The sequence below is a fragment of the Indicator indicator genome, chromosome 6 (genome assembly GCF_027791375.1).
Source record: "Indicator indicator isolate 239-I01 chromosome 6, UM_Iind_1.1, whole genome shotgun sequence".
NCBI lineage: Eukaryota > Metazoa > Chordata > Aves > Piciformes > Indicatoridae > Indicator > Indicator indicator.
Genome location: NC_072015.1, coordinates 171,512 through 186,720, shown reverse-complemented (window position 1 = coordinate 186,720; position 15,209 = coordinate 171,512). Strand labels below are relative to the sequence as shown.

At 58.0% G+C, this 15,209-nt stretch overlaps 1 protein-coding gene across 1 annotated transcript in view; it reads right to left on the bottom strand.

Annotated features, from left to right (window-relative positions):
* The window catches only part of NFATC1 (nuclear factor of activated T cells 1), a 70,012-nt gene that overhangs the window by 1,904 nt on the left and 52,899 nt on the right, over positions 1 to 15,209 (bottom strand). The window contains exons 10-11 of the mRNA XM_054381943.1: positions 12,896 to 13,254; positions 12,586 to 12,784 (exon numbers count right to left, since the gene is read on the bottom strand). Coding sequence (XP_054237918.1) covers positions 12,586 to 12,784; positions 12,896 to 13,254 — 558 coding nt within the window. The remainder of the gene's footprint in view (positions 1 to 12,585; positions 12,785 to 12,895; positions 13,255 to 15,209) is intronic.

Here is a 15,209-nt window from a genome sequence, read left to right as displayed (position 1 = left end):
CCACCAGGCTATGGCAGCCACCAGGTTATGGCAGCCAGGCAAGAGCAGACTTCACAGACCCATAGGAGATCATCTTCCCTCAAAACCATCCAGCCCCAACCCCTGCCATGCCCAGGGACACCTTCCACTGGGGCAGCTTGCTCCAGGCCTCACCCAGCCTCGCCCTGAGCAGCTGCAGGGTGTGGGGAGGGGAGCTGGGAGCTGAGATGTGCAGCAGCTCCTTCCCTTGGAGCCTCTGACTTTCCAGAAACAAAGGGGAGCAGCAAGCTTAGCCCTGCATGGTGGTGCCAAAGCCTGCCCTGCATGGTGCCAAAGCCTGCCCTGCGTGGTGCCAAAGCCTGCCCTGCGTGGTGGTGTCAAAGCCTGCCCTGCGTGGTGGTGCCAAAGCCTGCCCCGCATGGTGCCAAAGCCTGCCCTGCATGGTGTCAAAGCCTGCCCTGTGTGGTGGTGTCAAAGCCTGCCCTGCATGGTGCCAAATCCTGCTCTGCATGGTGGTGCCAAAGCCTGCTCTGCATGGTGGTGTCAAAGCCTGCCCTGCATGGTGGTGCCAAAGCCTGCCCTGCATGCATGCAAATCCAGCCCAGAGCACTCCTGCTTGGTGGCAAGGAGCAGCCAGGCCTGGGGTGCCCATGCCAGTGCTCTGTGCAGCTGGGCAAGAGCAGAGTGGCCTCAGGGGGCAGCCAGACCTCAGCCCAAGGGCAGTCACTGCCAGCAGAGCTCACAACCAGCCTGTGCCAAAGAGGATGCCCAGCACCCCTCAACCATGGTGACACATGGGCAGCGTGGCTCAGGCACAGGGCTCCTGATGTCACTGCCACCTGCTCCCCTGCTCCCACACACCCCAGGGGAAGGTCTGCAGGGAGGGCCAGGGGGCAGGGAGCAGGCCCAGGGGGCACCATGCATGGTCCAGCAGGGCAGCCAGGCTGGCACAGCTTCAGCACCCACAGAGAGTACCGAGGCTGGGTGTGCAAAGGGGAAGCGTGCCCAGGGTGGACTTTCCCCCCCCAGGGCACCTGGGGCTGGGAGGAAAACCCTCTGGTGGGTGGCAGTGGTGGCAGCAAGGCCACGTGAAGGGACACCTGCTGGGGGGGCTCAGAAGGTTGCTCCCCACCCTGGCTCCAGCTCTGTGCTCTGGCACTGCCATGCTGACAACTGCTCCTTCCCTGCAGCTCTGAGACACACAACCACGGAATGCTTTGGGGTGGCAAAGCCCTCTGAGCTCATCCAGCCCAGCACCAGCCCAGCACCAGCATGGCCACCAAATCCTGGCCCCAAGTGCTATGGCCACAAGTTCCTTGAACCCCTCCAGGGATGGGGACTCCACCACCTCCCTGGGCAGCCTGTGCCAGTCCCTGACCACTCTTGCAGGCAAGAAACGGTCCCTGGCACCCAACCTATCTGCAGGTGTCGTGATTGGGACCACACAGGATGGGCTGGGCTGGGCTGTTTTGCACAGCCCCAAGCTGCTGCTTTTGGTTCTGTCAAGAAAACATCAAATATCCTGTGAGAGATTGGCCTCAGGTTGTCCTTCCCAACAGCAAATCACAGAATGGGTTGGGCTGGAAGGGAGCTTCAAGGTCTTGGAATGGGTTGGAAGGGCTGATCTTGAAGGCCTCTTCCAACCCAACCCATTCTGTGACTCCTCATCGCCCAGGTCAGCAGAAGCCTCCCCTGAGAGCAGCAGGCTGGTGCCAATCAGATGAGACCCACAGCAGGCTCTGCAGCAGCTCTGTCAGCAGCTCTGGCTTGAGGTGGCTCTGGGGGCAGCCCTGCTGCTCCCAGGGGCACCACCCATGGGGGAAATCCTGGTGGGGATTTTCCATGGCCAGCTGCAGCCTTTCCACCCACAGCACAGCCCCAAGAACCCACAGTGGTGCAAAGGGAGAGGGCTGAGGGCAAACAACCCAGGATGGGAGAAAACTGTGAGTGCTGGGGGGTTCCACACTTAGCTGTGACCTTCCTGGGGAGTGAAAATGGATTTCTAGCACTTGGTGGCTCTGTGTGAACTCTAGCACCTGGCAGAGCTTGCAGCTTCTGCAGCTCCCAGCTGCCCTCCCCCTGGCTGGCAGCAGAGATGGCAGCACGGCCCTGCTGTGCCACCTCCCAGCTCCCATTCTGCTCCCACTCACCCCACGGAAGCTGCAAGGTCAGGGGTGCATGGCCCGGGGGGATCCCACCTCTGGGGATCTCTCTGGGGCTACAGGAGCCTGGGAGACTTCATGCTCCTAAAGATGTGACCCCAAGAGACTGAAACAATGGCTGGCAGGAGACTGAGCCAGCCCAGGTGACCCTGCTTGGGCTGGGGGTTGGACCAGGACATCTTCAGAGGCCCCTTCCCACCCCTGCCACTGGGAGACTGTGAGCTGAGTCTATAACCATGGAGTGGTTTGGGTGGGAAAAGCCCTCTGAGGTCATGCATTCCAACCAGCACCCCAACACCACCATGGCCACCAACCCATGGCCCCACGTGCCATGGCCATGACCTCTGAGATCCTTCACTGCAGATGAAAATGCCACAGGAAGGCTGCCCAGGGAGGTGGTGGAGTCCCCATCCCTGGAGGGGCTCAACAAAGGTGTGGCCATGGCACCTGGGGCCAGGGTTTGGTGGCCATGGTGGGGTTGGGCTGAAGGTTGGAGTGGGTGGTCTTAGAGGTCATGGCCATGGCTCCTGGGGCCATGGGTTGGTGGCCACGGTGGTGCTGGACTGCTGTCTGGATTGGATAATCTCAGAGGGCTTCTCCAACCTTAATGGTTCTGTGATTGCAGAGGAACTGGAAATAGAGGGGGGGAGGGGAGGGAAATGTTCTCCCAGCTCCCCAGCCAGATTCTGCTTAAAAGAGAAAAAAAATGGCCAAATATAGACAAAAATCAGCCAGGAAAGAAGTTCAGCTGCTGCCATCAGCTCCCCAAAATGAGGAGAACCCTCCTGCTCCTGTCACTTCCCCACTAATTAGCAGCAACCCTCCCCAGGAGCTGCAGGCTGCAAGGAGCAGCCCTGAGCTGGGGCTGAGATCCTGGAATGAGTCAGGAAAACTCCTCCTGCAGAGCTGCTCCTGGAGACATCCTTTCTGCAGTCACAGAACTGCTTGGGTTGGAGAAGCCCTCTGAGATCACCCAGTCCAGACAGCAGCCCAACCCCACCACAGCCACCAAACCATGGCCCCAAGAGCCATGGCCATGACCTCTGAGACCATCCAGTCCAACATCACCCCAACCCCACCACGGCCCCAAGAGCCATGGCCATGACCTCTGAGACCACCCAGTCCAACATCAGCCCAGCCCCACCATGGCCACCAAACCATGGCCCAAAGGACCATGGCCACTATCTCTAAGCTCATCCAGTCCAACCATTAGCCCAACCCCACCATGGCCACCAAACCCTGTCCCCAGGTGCCAAGGCCACACCTTCCTTCATCCCCTCCAGCAGCTCCCTAAAGAGCAGCAGGGCTGAGGCCACCTCATGGCCCCAGGTGCTGGCAGCTCCTGAAGCCCAGAGGCAGTGGGGGACACACTGCAGAGCTCTGAGCCCAGTGCTGGAGGTGGCTGCTTGGGGGCCTCGTACCCTGCCACAGGAGCATCCCATGGGCATGAACCCAGCACCAGAGCACCAGCAGCTGCCCCCAGCCCTTGGCACCTCATGTGGCAGCAGGCAGCAGGCACATGGCACAGGAAGAGGTTTCTCCATGTGCTGGAGAAATGACCACCCAGAGGTGGTGAAGCCTCCCTCCCTGGAGTCACTCAAACCCCACCTGGATGTGGCCCTGCTCTGGGTGATCTCCAGAGGTCCCTTCCAGCCTCCACCACTCTGGAATCAGGTTTGGAAACAAAAAATACTGCTGGGAGAACAAGAAAGGGAGGGGGAACGGGAAGGTGAAAAGGAAAGGGAAGGGGAAAGGGAAAGGGGAAGGGGAAAGGGAAAGGGGAAGGGGAAAGGGAAAGGGGAAGGGGAAAGGGGAAGGGGAAAATGGAAGGGGAAAAGGGAAGGGGAAAATGGAAGTGAAGGCGTCAGGCAGACCTGCAGGCTGCAGAGGGACTGCTCACAAAGGAGCAATGGTTTGAAATCAGAGCAGAGCAGATGGAGATTGGATGTGAGGAACAAGTTGTGCAGCAGGAGGCTGCTGGAACACTGCAGCAGGTTGCCCAGGGAGGGGGTTGAGGCCCCAGGCCTGGAGATGTTCAAGGGGAGGCTGGAGAAGGCTGTGAGCAACCTGCTGTAGGGGAGGATGTCCCTGCTGAGTGCAGGGGGTGGGACTGGGTGGCTTCTGCAGGTCCCGCCCAGCCCAACCCATTCTGTGACTCTCAGGTCTTGAAGGTCCCTTCCAACCCAATCCATTCTAGGATGCTCTGACCTAGCTCCTCCTTCAGAAGCAGCCCTGTGACAGGAGCAGCCCAACAGCAAGGGCCAGCTCTAGAACCTCTAGGAGCACAACAAAGCCTTCCTGGGTGGGGGCCCTGGGGGCACAGAGGGCATTCCAGGGAAGGGAGTGTGACAACAAAGGCCCAGGCAGTGCAGGCTGCTGCTTGTGTGTGCCACCACTGCAGCCCTTCTGCTGCACCAGGCCTGGTGCCCAGACCAGCCAACATCAAACAGCCACTGCAGCAGCTCCACCTGCACACATTGCTGGCATTCCTTCATCCCACCCTGGGGCAGGGGGGACCACAGGAAGTCGTTAGGAAGAGTGGAAACCTGGCAGGGATGGGATGGAAACCTCTGTTTGCATTGAGCAGAGCAGGATGAAAACAGCAGGAAAAAAAAAAGAAGATAATGAAAAAAAAGATTAAAAAAAAGAAGATAATGAAAAAACAAGCAAAGAGGGAGAGATCAGAACCATGGCATGGCTCAGGCTGGAAGGGAGCTTAGGGATCAGCTCCTCCAAGCTCCCCTCCATGCCCAGGGACACCTCTCAGCTACACTCAGCTGCTCAAGGCCTCATCCAGCTTGGCCTGGAGCACCCCCAGGCAGGAGGCAGCCACAGCCTCCCTGGGCAGCCTGTGCCAGAATCTCACCCCCTGGCACTGAAGAACTTCTGCCTCAGCTCCAGCCTCCCCCTGCTCTGCCTCAGCTCCAAACCATTCCCGCTTGGCCTGGCTCCAGACCCCCTCAGCAAAAGTCCCTCTGCAGGATCCCTTCCTGCAGGATGCCTTCAGGTCCTGGCAGGCAGCTCTGAGGTGCCCCTGGAGCCTTCTCCTCTGCAGGCTGCACACCCCCAGCTCCCTCAGCCTGTGCTCCCAGCAGAGCTGCTCCAGCCCTTGCAGCATCTTTCTGGCCTCCTCTGGCCTCTCTCCAGCAGCTCTGTGGCCTCCTCCTGCTGGGGCCAGGAGAGCTGGAGGCAGGACTGGAGGTGAGGTGTGAGCAGGGCAGAGCCCAGGGGCAGAATCCCCTCTGCTGTCCTCTGCCCACACTCCTCTGGCTGCAGCCCATCCAGGGGCCAGCAAGTTGCTTGCCCTTGGAGGTGGTTGTGAAGTGGGACCTGACATGTCTTTGCTGCTGCCTCTCCTAACCCCACACCTTCCTGCCAGCTGCAGATTCTATTTCCTCCCCAACTCACCAAATAACTGCCCTGAAATTGATTTTTTTCTTTTCCCTTTCTTTTTTTTCCCCTGGCCAAGACACAGAGCAAATATTTACAGGTGCTGGGGAGACTCTGCTTCCTCCTGCTGCCTGCCACAGCTCCTCCTCCCCTCCACTACACTGCTTTAGGGCTTTGATATCCCTTTTTTTTTATTTCCAGGCAGCTGCCAAGAGGAAATAACTTTGCTGGATGGGGAGGCTGGGGACCCTCGGAAACAAATCTTCCATCCATAAAAGAGCTGAAGTGCAGCTTGGGGCTGGGGGATTTGCAGCTGAAGCTGCTTCAGTCTGAGCCCTGATTTGGGGTTTTTATTGCAATGTCAACAAGGAGTTTAATTTGGTCTCAAGGTTTGGGTTCTTCAGGTCTGAGTGAAATATGGGAGGGCTGCAGCTGGCTGGCAACAGCTACTGTGGAAAAGGGGAAAAAGAAGGAGGGGAAAAACCTCCAAAACTTTCAGTTCAGGAGAAAAAGAAAATCTCCAAACCTTTCAGTTCAGGAGAGAAAATAAAACAAACTCCAAACCTCTCAGTTCTTGAGGGAAAAAACCCAAAAACCTCCAAACCTCTCAGTTCAGGAGAGAAAATAAACCCAAACTCCAAAGGTTTCCATTCAGGACAGAAAGCTCCTGAACTGCTTTGGAGCTGAGGCAGAGCAGGGTTAGACTGGAGCTGAGGCAGAAGTTCTTCAGTCTCAGGGTGGTGAGACTCTGGCACAGGAGGGAGGGAAAAGTGGCTGAAGGAGGCTGGAAGGAGGCTGTGGCGGCGAGCAGGAAGCGCTGCCAAGAGCAGCAAGCGGAGAGGCTCCCCCAGCCCTGCTCGGGGATCCAGCTCCCTGCTCCATCCCTGCAGCTACGAACCAGAGAAGTGCCTCAGAGTTGGCTTGGGCTTTGGCTCTCTTTTCTCCCTCTCCCCTAGAAACATTCACAGACGTTGAGGAGCTGGCTGAGCGAGTGGGGGACGCCCGGGGAGGGCATCTGCCTCTGTGTCTGCTGGGGCAGGCAGGAGGATGCTCCACAGCCAGGTCAGAAAGTTAGAGCTGGGGAAGGGGGTGGAGGGTGGGGGCCTCTCTTCTTGTATTCTGAGAGGTTTTGCTGAATTGAAAGGTTTGGAATTTTTGGTTTTCTTTTTTTTCCTTTCCTGAACTGAAAAGTTTGGAGTTTGGTTTTGGTCTTTTTTTATCTCCTGAACTGAAAGGTTTGGAGTTTGGTTTTGGTGTTTTTTTATCTCCTGAACTGAAAGGTTTGGAGGTATTTTTTTCCCCTCCTGAACTGAAAATTTTGGAGGTTTTCTTTTTTTCCTCTCCTGAACTGAAAGGTTTTGAGACTTTTTTCCCCTTGAACTGAAAGGTTTGCAGATTTTTTCCTCCTGAACTGAAAGGTTTGGGGATTAATATATAAATAAAATAATAATAATAATAAATAATAAAAGTAAAATAATAAAAAAGGAAAATAAAAAATAATTAAAAAAAAAAAAAAAACAAAAACAGAAGTTTCTTGCTCTAGAGACTTGTCCCTCCCCATTGCCTCTGGCTGCTGCCCTCTGCCAGGTGCTGCTAAAAGCCTTTCTGGACCCTGCTGGGTGAGCTGACCTGCCCCAGGTGCCCACTGGGCATGAGGAGGGAGAGCTTCAGGAAGAGGAGAGCTTCAGCACTGCCCATCCCTGGCGACGTGAGAGAGGTTCTCTGGGCTGGCAAAGGAGGGCACCAGGGCTGCCCAGGTGCCGGAGTGCCAGCAGGGCACCCTCCTCCCAGCCAAGAGCATCTCCTGCAGCTGACCCTCTCCTCCCTGGCACAGGCAGCCCAGGCACAGCTGTCTGCTGGGGCCCTTCCCAACACCCCCCTTCAGCTCTGCCTTTAATTTTGGGTGGCTTTGGTGGTTTTTTGGAGCCAGCCCTGCCGGGGGGCAGAGCCCAGGGCAGGGCAGAGGCACTGCGGAGCTGCCCCTGGCCGCCCCCTGCCACCTTCCGCCGCCTGCTTCCTGCCCTATCTGCAGCAGCAGCAGCTGCCAGGGCCTGATAGAGAGCAGCTGCAGGGGGCCAGGGCTCACAGCTGGTCTGGGAAACACCAAACCCCCCCAGAGCCCAGGGATGGAGCTCCCGGGGGAGCTGATAGCAGCCAGGGCCAGTGCCAGGCACAGCTCCGCGGCGATAGCAAAGGCCCTGCCCGGCCATGGGAATGGTCCCTGGGTGCCCGCTGGGTATTGGGGGGGGGTGTCTGCAGCCCCCCTCCCATTGTCTGCACTATCTGCCTCCAGGAGCTCCTGGCTCCGGGGCCAGATAAGCAGCGCTGAAGGCTCTGCCCCCAGGAGCTTTCCTGCTGCCCCTCGGTCATGGCTGCCTGTGGAGGGCTGCAGCAGACAGACAGAGCCCTGCAGGGACAAGCAGCACAGGGAGGGGGCAGTGCTGCAGGGACCCTTCGGGGGTGGTGTCCTTGGCCTCCTGCACAGCACCGGGCAGGGGGCAGCAACTCAGGAGAGCTCCAAGAGGGCACAAAGGGCCTTGCCTACCTGGGGAGCAGCTACTGCAGGAGATCCATCAACTCAGAATGGTCTGGGTTGGAAGGGACCTTAAAGGTCATCTACGCAATCCCCTTCAAGATCAGCAAGTCCCAAGCCCCTTGAAAACCATCCAGCTCCAACCCCCTGCCCTGGGGGGTTCCCTCAGACCAAGTTGCTGAAGGCCTCATCCACCCTGGCCATGTACACCCCCTGGGAGGGGACATCCAGCACCTGCCCCAGTGCCTCCCAACCCTTCCTCACTCCACCCTGAGCCCCAGGCAGCCATTTGCAGGTGGTGCTCAGCTGCAGAGGGCAGAGGCCTGGGGGCTCTGCAGGGCAGAGTCAGTCACTGGGAGCATCCTGCTGAGCTCAGCACTCCACAGACTTTGTGAAATCACAGCACCACAGAGGAGCAGAGACTGGAGGAGGCCTTGGACACCATCACCCAGCTGCTCACCTTCAGCTCCCAGCCTCTTTGCTGCTGAGCCACTGCCACTAAACCACAGACCATGGAACTGCTTGGGGTGGAAAAGCCCTCTGAACTCAGCCAAGCCACCAACAGCCCAGCACCACCATGGCCACCAAAGCATGGCCCCAGGTGCCATAGCCATGACCTCTGAGCTCATCCAGGCCACCAACAGCCCAGAACCACCATGGCCACCAAAGCATGGCCCCAGGTGCCATAGCCATGACCTATGAGCTCATCCAGGCCACCAACAGCCCAGCACCACCATGGCCACCAAGCCATGACACCTTTCTTGACCCCCTCCAGGGACAGGGACTCCACCACCTCCCTGGGCCACCACAGCCATCAGACCCTGCCCCTCAGCACCACATCCTGGGGGTCTCCAGGGATGGTGACTTCTGCCTCAGATGTGAAGCCTGCACAGCTTCCCTGATGCCACCAGACCTACCTCTGGCACCTATAACCAGAGAGGACATCCCTGTGTCTGTCTGTCCTGCAGGGTGTGGAGGGGCAGGTTGGTCCTACAGCTCTCCCCACCTTCCAGGGGCCACTTGGAGAGCCTTGTCCCCAAAAAGAGGCTCCCTGTCCCCCAAAAGAGGATTCTTGCCCCTTGAAAGAGCCTGGCCCCCTCCCCTTGCCCCCAAGCCCTCAGCTCTTGAGAGACATTGATCAGATCCCTCTCAGCCTTCTCCTCTCCACACTAACTACCCCCAGGCCTCTCAGCCTCTCTTCACAGGCTAGATGCAGGGACGGGGGCAGGGGCAGGAACGGGGCGGGGCCGAGGGTGGAGGCTGCGGGGCAGGACCTCGGCCAACCCCGAGAGGCACTGCCAGGCTCGGGGACCAGGGAGCAGCAAGGAAGCAGCTTCAGAGCGCTGCAGAGCTGCCAGAGCCCCTCAGGAACAGGGGGAAAGGAGTGGAGGAACAGAGGGGAAGGGGGAGGAAGAGAGGAAGAGGAGGAAGAGAGGAGGAAGAGGGGAAGGGGAAGCGGAAGCAAAAGAGGAGGAAGGGGGAGGAAAAGAGGGGAAGGGGAAACTAAAGAGGGGAAGGGGAAACTAAAGAGGGGGAGGGGAAACTAAAGAGGGGAAGGGGAAACTAAAGAGGGGAAGGGGAAACTAATGAGGGGAAGGGGAAGGGGAAGGAAAAGAAGGGGCTGAGAGCAAGCTCAGCCAGTGTCACCTGCAGCTGGAAATGTCACCTGAGTGCCAGGGTTGGCAAGGCTGGCAGCAGCTGGAGCTGGCAAGGCTGGCAGCAGCTGGGCCTGGTAAGGCTGGCAGCAGCTGGGGCTGGCAGGGCTGGCAGCAGCTGGGCTGCCACTCCCCGGGGGCTTGGTGCTGCCAATTTCCCTTCCTCTGGGGTTTGCTGAGGGGAAGTGGAAGCTGCTGGCAGCAGCCAGAGCTGTGCTAAGCTCTGCAGCAGAACAAAGGCCTCCTTGTCCTGCAGCAGGGGATGGGCAGGAGGAGGAGGAACAGGAGGAGGAGGGTCTGGTCCTCTCTGCTAGCCACAGACCAAGCTTGGGACACCTCCCTCCAGGACCTGGGCACTGCCAACTCCCTGCACTGAGCTTTGTGGCTCTGACCCAGCCCAGGGCAGGAGAAAGCTCCTCCCCAAGCTGTGTGGAGAGGAGGAGGCTACAGAGAGCTGCAGCCAGGTGCTGCCGTGCCAGGCAGGGCTCTGGAGGGCAGCTGCTTCACCAGGGGGTGCTACCCTGTGCCCCACTGCCTGCTTCAGCAGAGCTGAGCTCAGCACCAGCTGAGACCTCCCTCAGCTCCAGGCCTCCAGCACAGCTTGAGCAGAGTCCTCTGCTCTGCCCTCAGGGAAGATCTCCTTTGGGCAACCTCTGGGCACAGGAGAACCTCAGGAGGTTTCACAGGACCCTCAGGGGGCTTGGACCAGATGATCTCCAGAGGTCCTTTCCAAGCCCTGCCAAGCTGTGACCCTGATTCTGCCCTGTCCCTGGGCAGCAGCTCCATGGAGCAGGACCTTGGAGCCCTGCTGGGCACTAAGCTCTCCATGGGCCAGCAATGAGCCCCTGTGGGCCAGCAATGAGCCCCTGTGGGCAGAAGCATCCTGGAGGCAGCAGGAAGAGTGTGGCCAGAGGATGAGGGAGGTTCTGCTGCCTCCACTCCACCCTGCTGAGGCCACTTCTGGAGTCCTGTGCCCAGTTCTGGGCTCCCCAGTTCAGGAGGGACAAGGAAAGAGTCCAGGGGAGGCTGTGAGGGTGCTGAAGGGCCTGGGACAACTGAAGGACTTGGAGCTCAGCTCTGTGTTCCCAACTGGGCCCAGGAAAGGGCAGGAGGTGACAAGGGAGGTGGTCTGAGGTCACCTTTAGCATCTCCTGGCCTGAACCTGCTGGGAGCTGAACTCAACCCCTCTGCCCTTGGGGCTTCTTCGACCACTAAGGAAAGCAGCAACCCCTTGGGGAGGTGACCTGAGCTGCCCTGGTCACCAGAGAAGCAGCAGGAGCAGGCCAAGAGCATCCAGCCTGGCTCCTGGGTGCCAGCCAGGGGGCCATGGAGAGAAGCAGCTGTACCCCAGCACATGCCCTTGGCAGCAGGGCAGGCTGGGGGCACCAGGAGCAGGTGCCAGCAGCTTCCCCAGGCTGAGCTCCATCTCAGGGCTGCACCTCAGACCCAGCCACTCCCAGGTGAAATGTTTGGAGCTCTGCTGCAGAGGTCCCCCAGGCCTGCCCAGCCACGAGCTCCTCCAGCCCAGCACCCCACAGGTCAGATCTGGCAGGGAAGAACATCAGTGTGCAGGGCAGGGCTGGCACAGCCAGAGCCTGTGTGCCAGGCTGGCCTCTGCCAGGCTGCTCCAGCACTCTGCAGCCCCTCCTGGTGTGGAGGGCAGGAGAGAGCCTGCGGCTAAGGAGCTGCCAGAGAGGAGCAGCCCAGGGCAGCCCTGCAGGGAGAGCAGCACAGGGAGAGCAGCACAGGGAGAGCAGCCACAAACCTTCCAGGGAGGCTGAGCTCAGAAGCCTCTCAAAGGAGGGCTGGGGGCCAGGCCAGGCACCTTCCAGGGGTCCCCTCCTGGGGTGGTGAGGTCTGAGCACATCCTCCATGGTCACTCTCACAACCACAGGGGCAGAGCACACTTCCTGCTGCAAACTTCCTTCTCCACACCAAGCCTCTCCAGGTGCTCCCTTCAGGTCACCCCAGGTGACCACCACTGCCAAGCAGAACCCCTGCCTGGGGCTTTCCCATCTGGATGGTCCAGAGCTGGAGGCTCTCCAGACCCAAAGGAGTTCAGATTTGCTTTGATTCCAGAAGCTGAAGCCCAAACATCTTCTGTTAGATTCACTGAGGTTGGGAAAGACCTCCAAGATCATCAGCTCCAACCTCCTACCAGCACCTCCATGGCCACCAGACCATAGAGTCATTAAGGTTGGAAAAGACCTCTCAGATCATCAGTTCCATGGTACCCACCCTCACTTAGTGCTTAGATGACATCCACCGGGGGTCAGAAGGGACCCTTGGCCAACCCCCAGCACAGCTGCATCACCTCACACAGACCTAAGGAGGCCCTCACTGTGTAGAGGCAACCCAAGCACAAATCCACAGTGTCCTACCAGGCTCTTCATGGACCCTTTTTGATCATCACCAGGCTGCTCCTGGACCTTTCTTCCACCAGGCAGCTCCTGGACCCTTTTTCCCACCAGGCTGCTCCTGGACCCTTTTTGATCAACAGGCAGCTCCTGGACCCTTTTTTTCCAGCAGGCTTCTCCTGGACCCTTTGTTCCTGGACCCTTTTCCCACTAGGCTGCTCCTGGACCTTTTGCTCCTGGACCCTTTTATCCACGAAGCTGCTCCTAGGCCCTTTCTTCCAACAGGCTGCTCCTGGGCCCTTTTCCCACCAGACTGCTCCTGGACCCTTTGCTCCTGGGCCCTTTTCCCACCAGGCTGTTCCTGGACTCTTTGCTCCTGGGCCCTTTTCCCACCAAGCTGCTCCTGGACCCTTGTTTCCCACTGGGCATGAGAAGGAGCAGAGGTTTAATGGAGCTGACTGAGAGAGCAAAGAGGCTTGAAGGCCAAACCTATGCTGTGGAGGACTCACCATCATCCAGGTACATCTGGTCCAACTCCTCGGGCTCCCTCTTGATGGTTACAGGGATTGGGGCCAGGCTATGCTTACTTCCCTCGTGCCCCTCTGGCAGTGCCAGGGCTTGGCCGGGCGGAGCCTCCCTCCGGGGAGCCTTCGGCAGGAGCTGCTGCAGCGGAGCCGTTATGGAGGAGCAGTGAGCTGGGCTGCAGGGCTGCAAAGAGGTCGGCTCTTGGGTGAGAGGTGGAGCTGGAGCAGAGGGGCTGCCGGGACAGAGTGTTTGCTGGAGGCCCAGGGGACAGCTACCGCTCCCGTGCTGACTCACCTGCGGCTCGGGGGGGCTGGGCTGCACCACCAGGGGCCTGGGCACCTCCTGGATGGTGGCGACGCCTCCAGCGGGGTGCTGAAGTCCCAGGTGGCCATAGGGCGAGGAGGAGGAAGAGGAGGAGGAGGAAGAGAGGTCGTGCAGCTTGGGGCTGGCGCTGGGGGCGGGCGGCAGCAGGGAGCTGCGCTGCTGGCAGGAGGCGAAGACTGGCACCAGGCACGGCCCCGGCGGTGGCTCGGGGGGCAGCAGCAGCCCCTGGCTGTAGTAGGGCTTGGAGAGAGGGCTGAGCCCTTGGGGCATTGGTCCACAGGGCTGGGCAGGCTCGTAGTCATCCGTGGGCTCTGTCTTGATGATGGGAACTGCGCGGGGAGGGAGGGGGAAGAGAGAAAACACAGACCCCGGCAGGGGGCTTGAGCCGGGAGGGGCCGCGGGGCTCTGCCCAGCACACCCTCAGCCAAACCAACAGCCCTGAACAAGCCTCTCTGTGTCCTGGGTGGCTGCTCCCACCCCACAGAGAGCCCAAGAGAAGCCAAAAAAGCTCTGCAGCAGCAGTGAGTCAGCAGCAGCCTGAGAAGGGCTCTGTTTGCCTTGGCCCTCTCATCCATCCCTCCTGCACTCACAGCAGAAGGAGATGAGCTGCATGGCAAGCTCTGCACCCAGGGGTTCTCCGTGGGCTTGGAGCAATCCAAGCAGCAATTCCCACTTGGATCTAACAATTCCTGCATGGCTCCAACTGCTGGTGGCCTGGGCACAGCAGTGTCCACACCAGAGATGGAGATGGGAAGTCACAAAGGTCCCAGGGACTGCTGGGGCCAAGGAGCTCCCAGTGGTGAGGAAGCTTCTGAGACAGAGGATTTGATTCATTCTCTTTGCATGACTCTGCTGAGTCCTGACTGAGCAGGCAGAGAGGTGCAATGCCCAGCAGGCTGCAGCCAGCTCTCTGTGATTGCAGGATCAGTGCATCCTGGAATGGGTTCAGCTGGAAGGGACCTTAGAGATATGGAATGGGTTAGGTTGGAAGAGACCTTAAGAGATATGGAATGAGTTGGGATGGAAGGGACCTTAGAGATATGGAATGGGTTAGGTTGGAAGAGACCTTAAGAGATATGGAATGAGTTGGGATGGAAGGGACCTTAGAGATATGGAATGGGTTGGGTTGGAAGAGACCTTAGAGATATGGAATGGGTTGGGTTGAAAGAGACCTTAGAGATATGGAATGGGTTGGGTTGAAAGAGACCTTAGAGATAAGGAATGTGTTGGGTTGAAAGAGACCTTAGAGATATGGAATGGGTTGGGTTGGAAGAGACCTTAGAGATATGGAATGGGTTGGGTTGGAAGAGACCTTAGAGATATGGAATGGGTTGGGTTGAAAGAGACCTTAGAGATATGGAATGGGGTGGGTTGGAAGGGACCTTAGAGATATGGAATGGGTTGGGTTGGAAGAGACCTTAGAGATATGGAATGGGTTGGGTTGGAAGAGACCTTAGAGATATGGAATGGGTTGGGTTGAAAGAGACCTTAGAGATATGGAATGGGTTGGGTTGAAAGAGACCTTAGAGATATGGAACGGGTTGGGTTGAAAGAGACCTTAGAGATATGGAATGGGTTGGGTTGGAAGAGACCTTAGAGATATGGAATGGGTTGGGTTGGAAGAGACCTTAGAGATATGGAATGGGTTGGGTTGAAAGAGACCTTAGAGATATGGAATGGGTTGGGTTGGAAGAGACCTTAGAGATATGGAATGGGTTGGGTTGAAAGAGACCTTAGAGATATGGAATGGGTTGGGTTGAAAGAGACCTTAGAGATATGGAATGGGGTGGGTTGGAAGAGACCTTAGAGATATGGAATGGGGTGGGTTGGAAGAGACCTTAAGAGATATGGAATGGGTTGGGTTGGAAGGGACCTTAAGAGATATGGAATGGGTTGGGTTGGAAGGGACCTTAGAGATATGGAATGGGTTGGGTTGAAAGAGACCTTAGAGATATGGAACGTGTTGGGTTGAAAGAGACCTTAGAGATATGGAATGGGTTGGGTTGGAAGAGACCTTAGAGATATGGAATGGGTTGGGTTGAAAGAGACCTTAGAGATATGGAATGGGTTGGGTTGGAAGAGACCTTAGAGATATGGAATGGATTGGGTTGAAAGAGACCTTAGAGATATGGAATGGGGTGGGTTGGAAGAGACCTTAGAGATATGGAATGGGTTGGGTTGGAAGAGACCTTAGAGATATGGAAGGGATTGGGTTGAAAGAGACCTTAGAGATATGGAATGGGTTGGGTTGGAAGAGACCTTAGAGATATGGAATGGGTTAGGT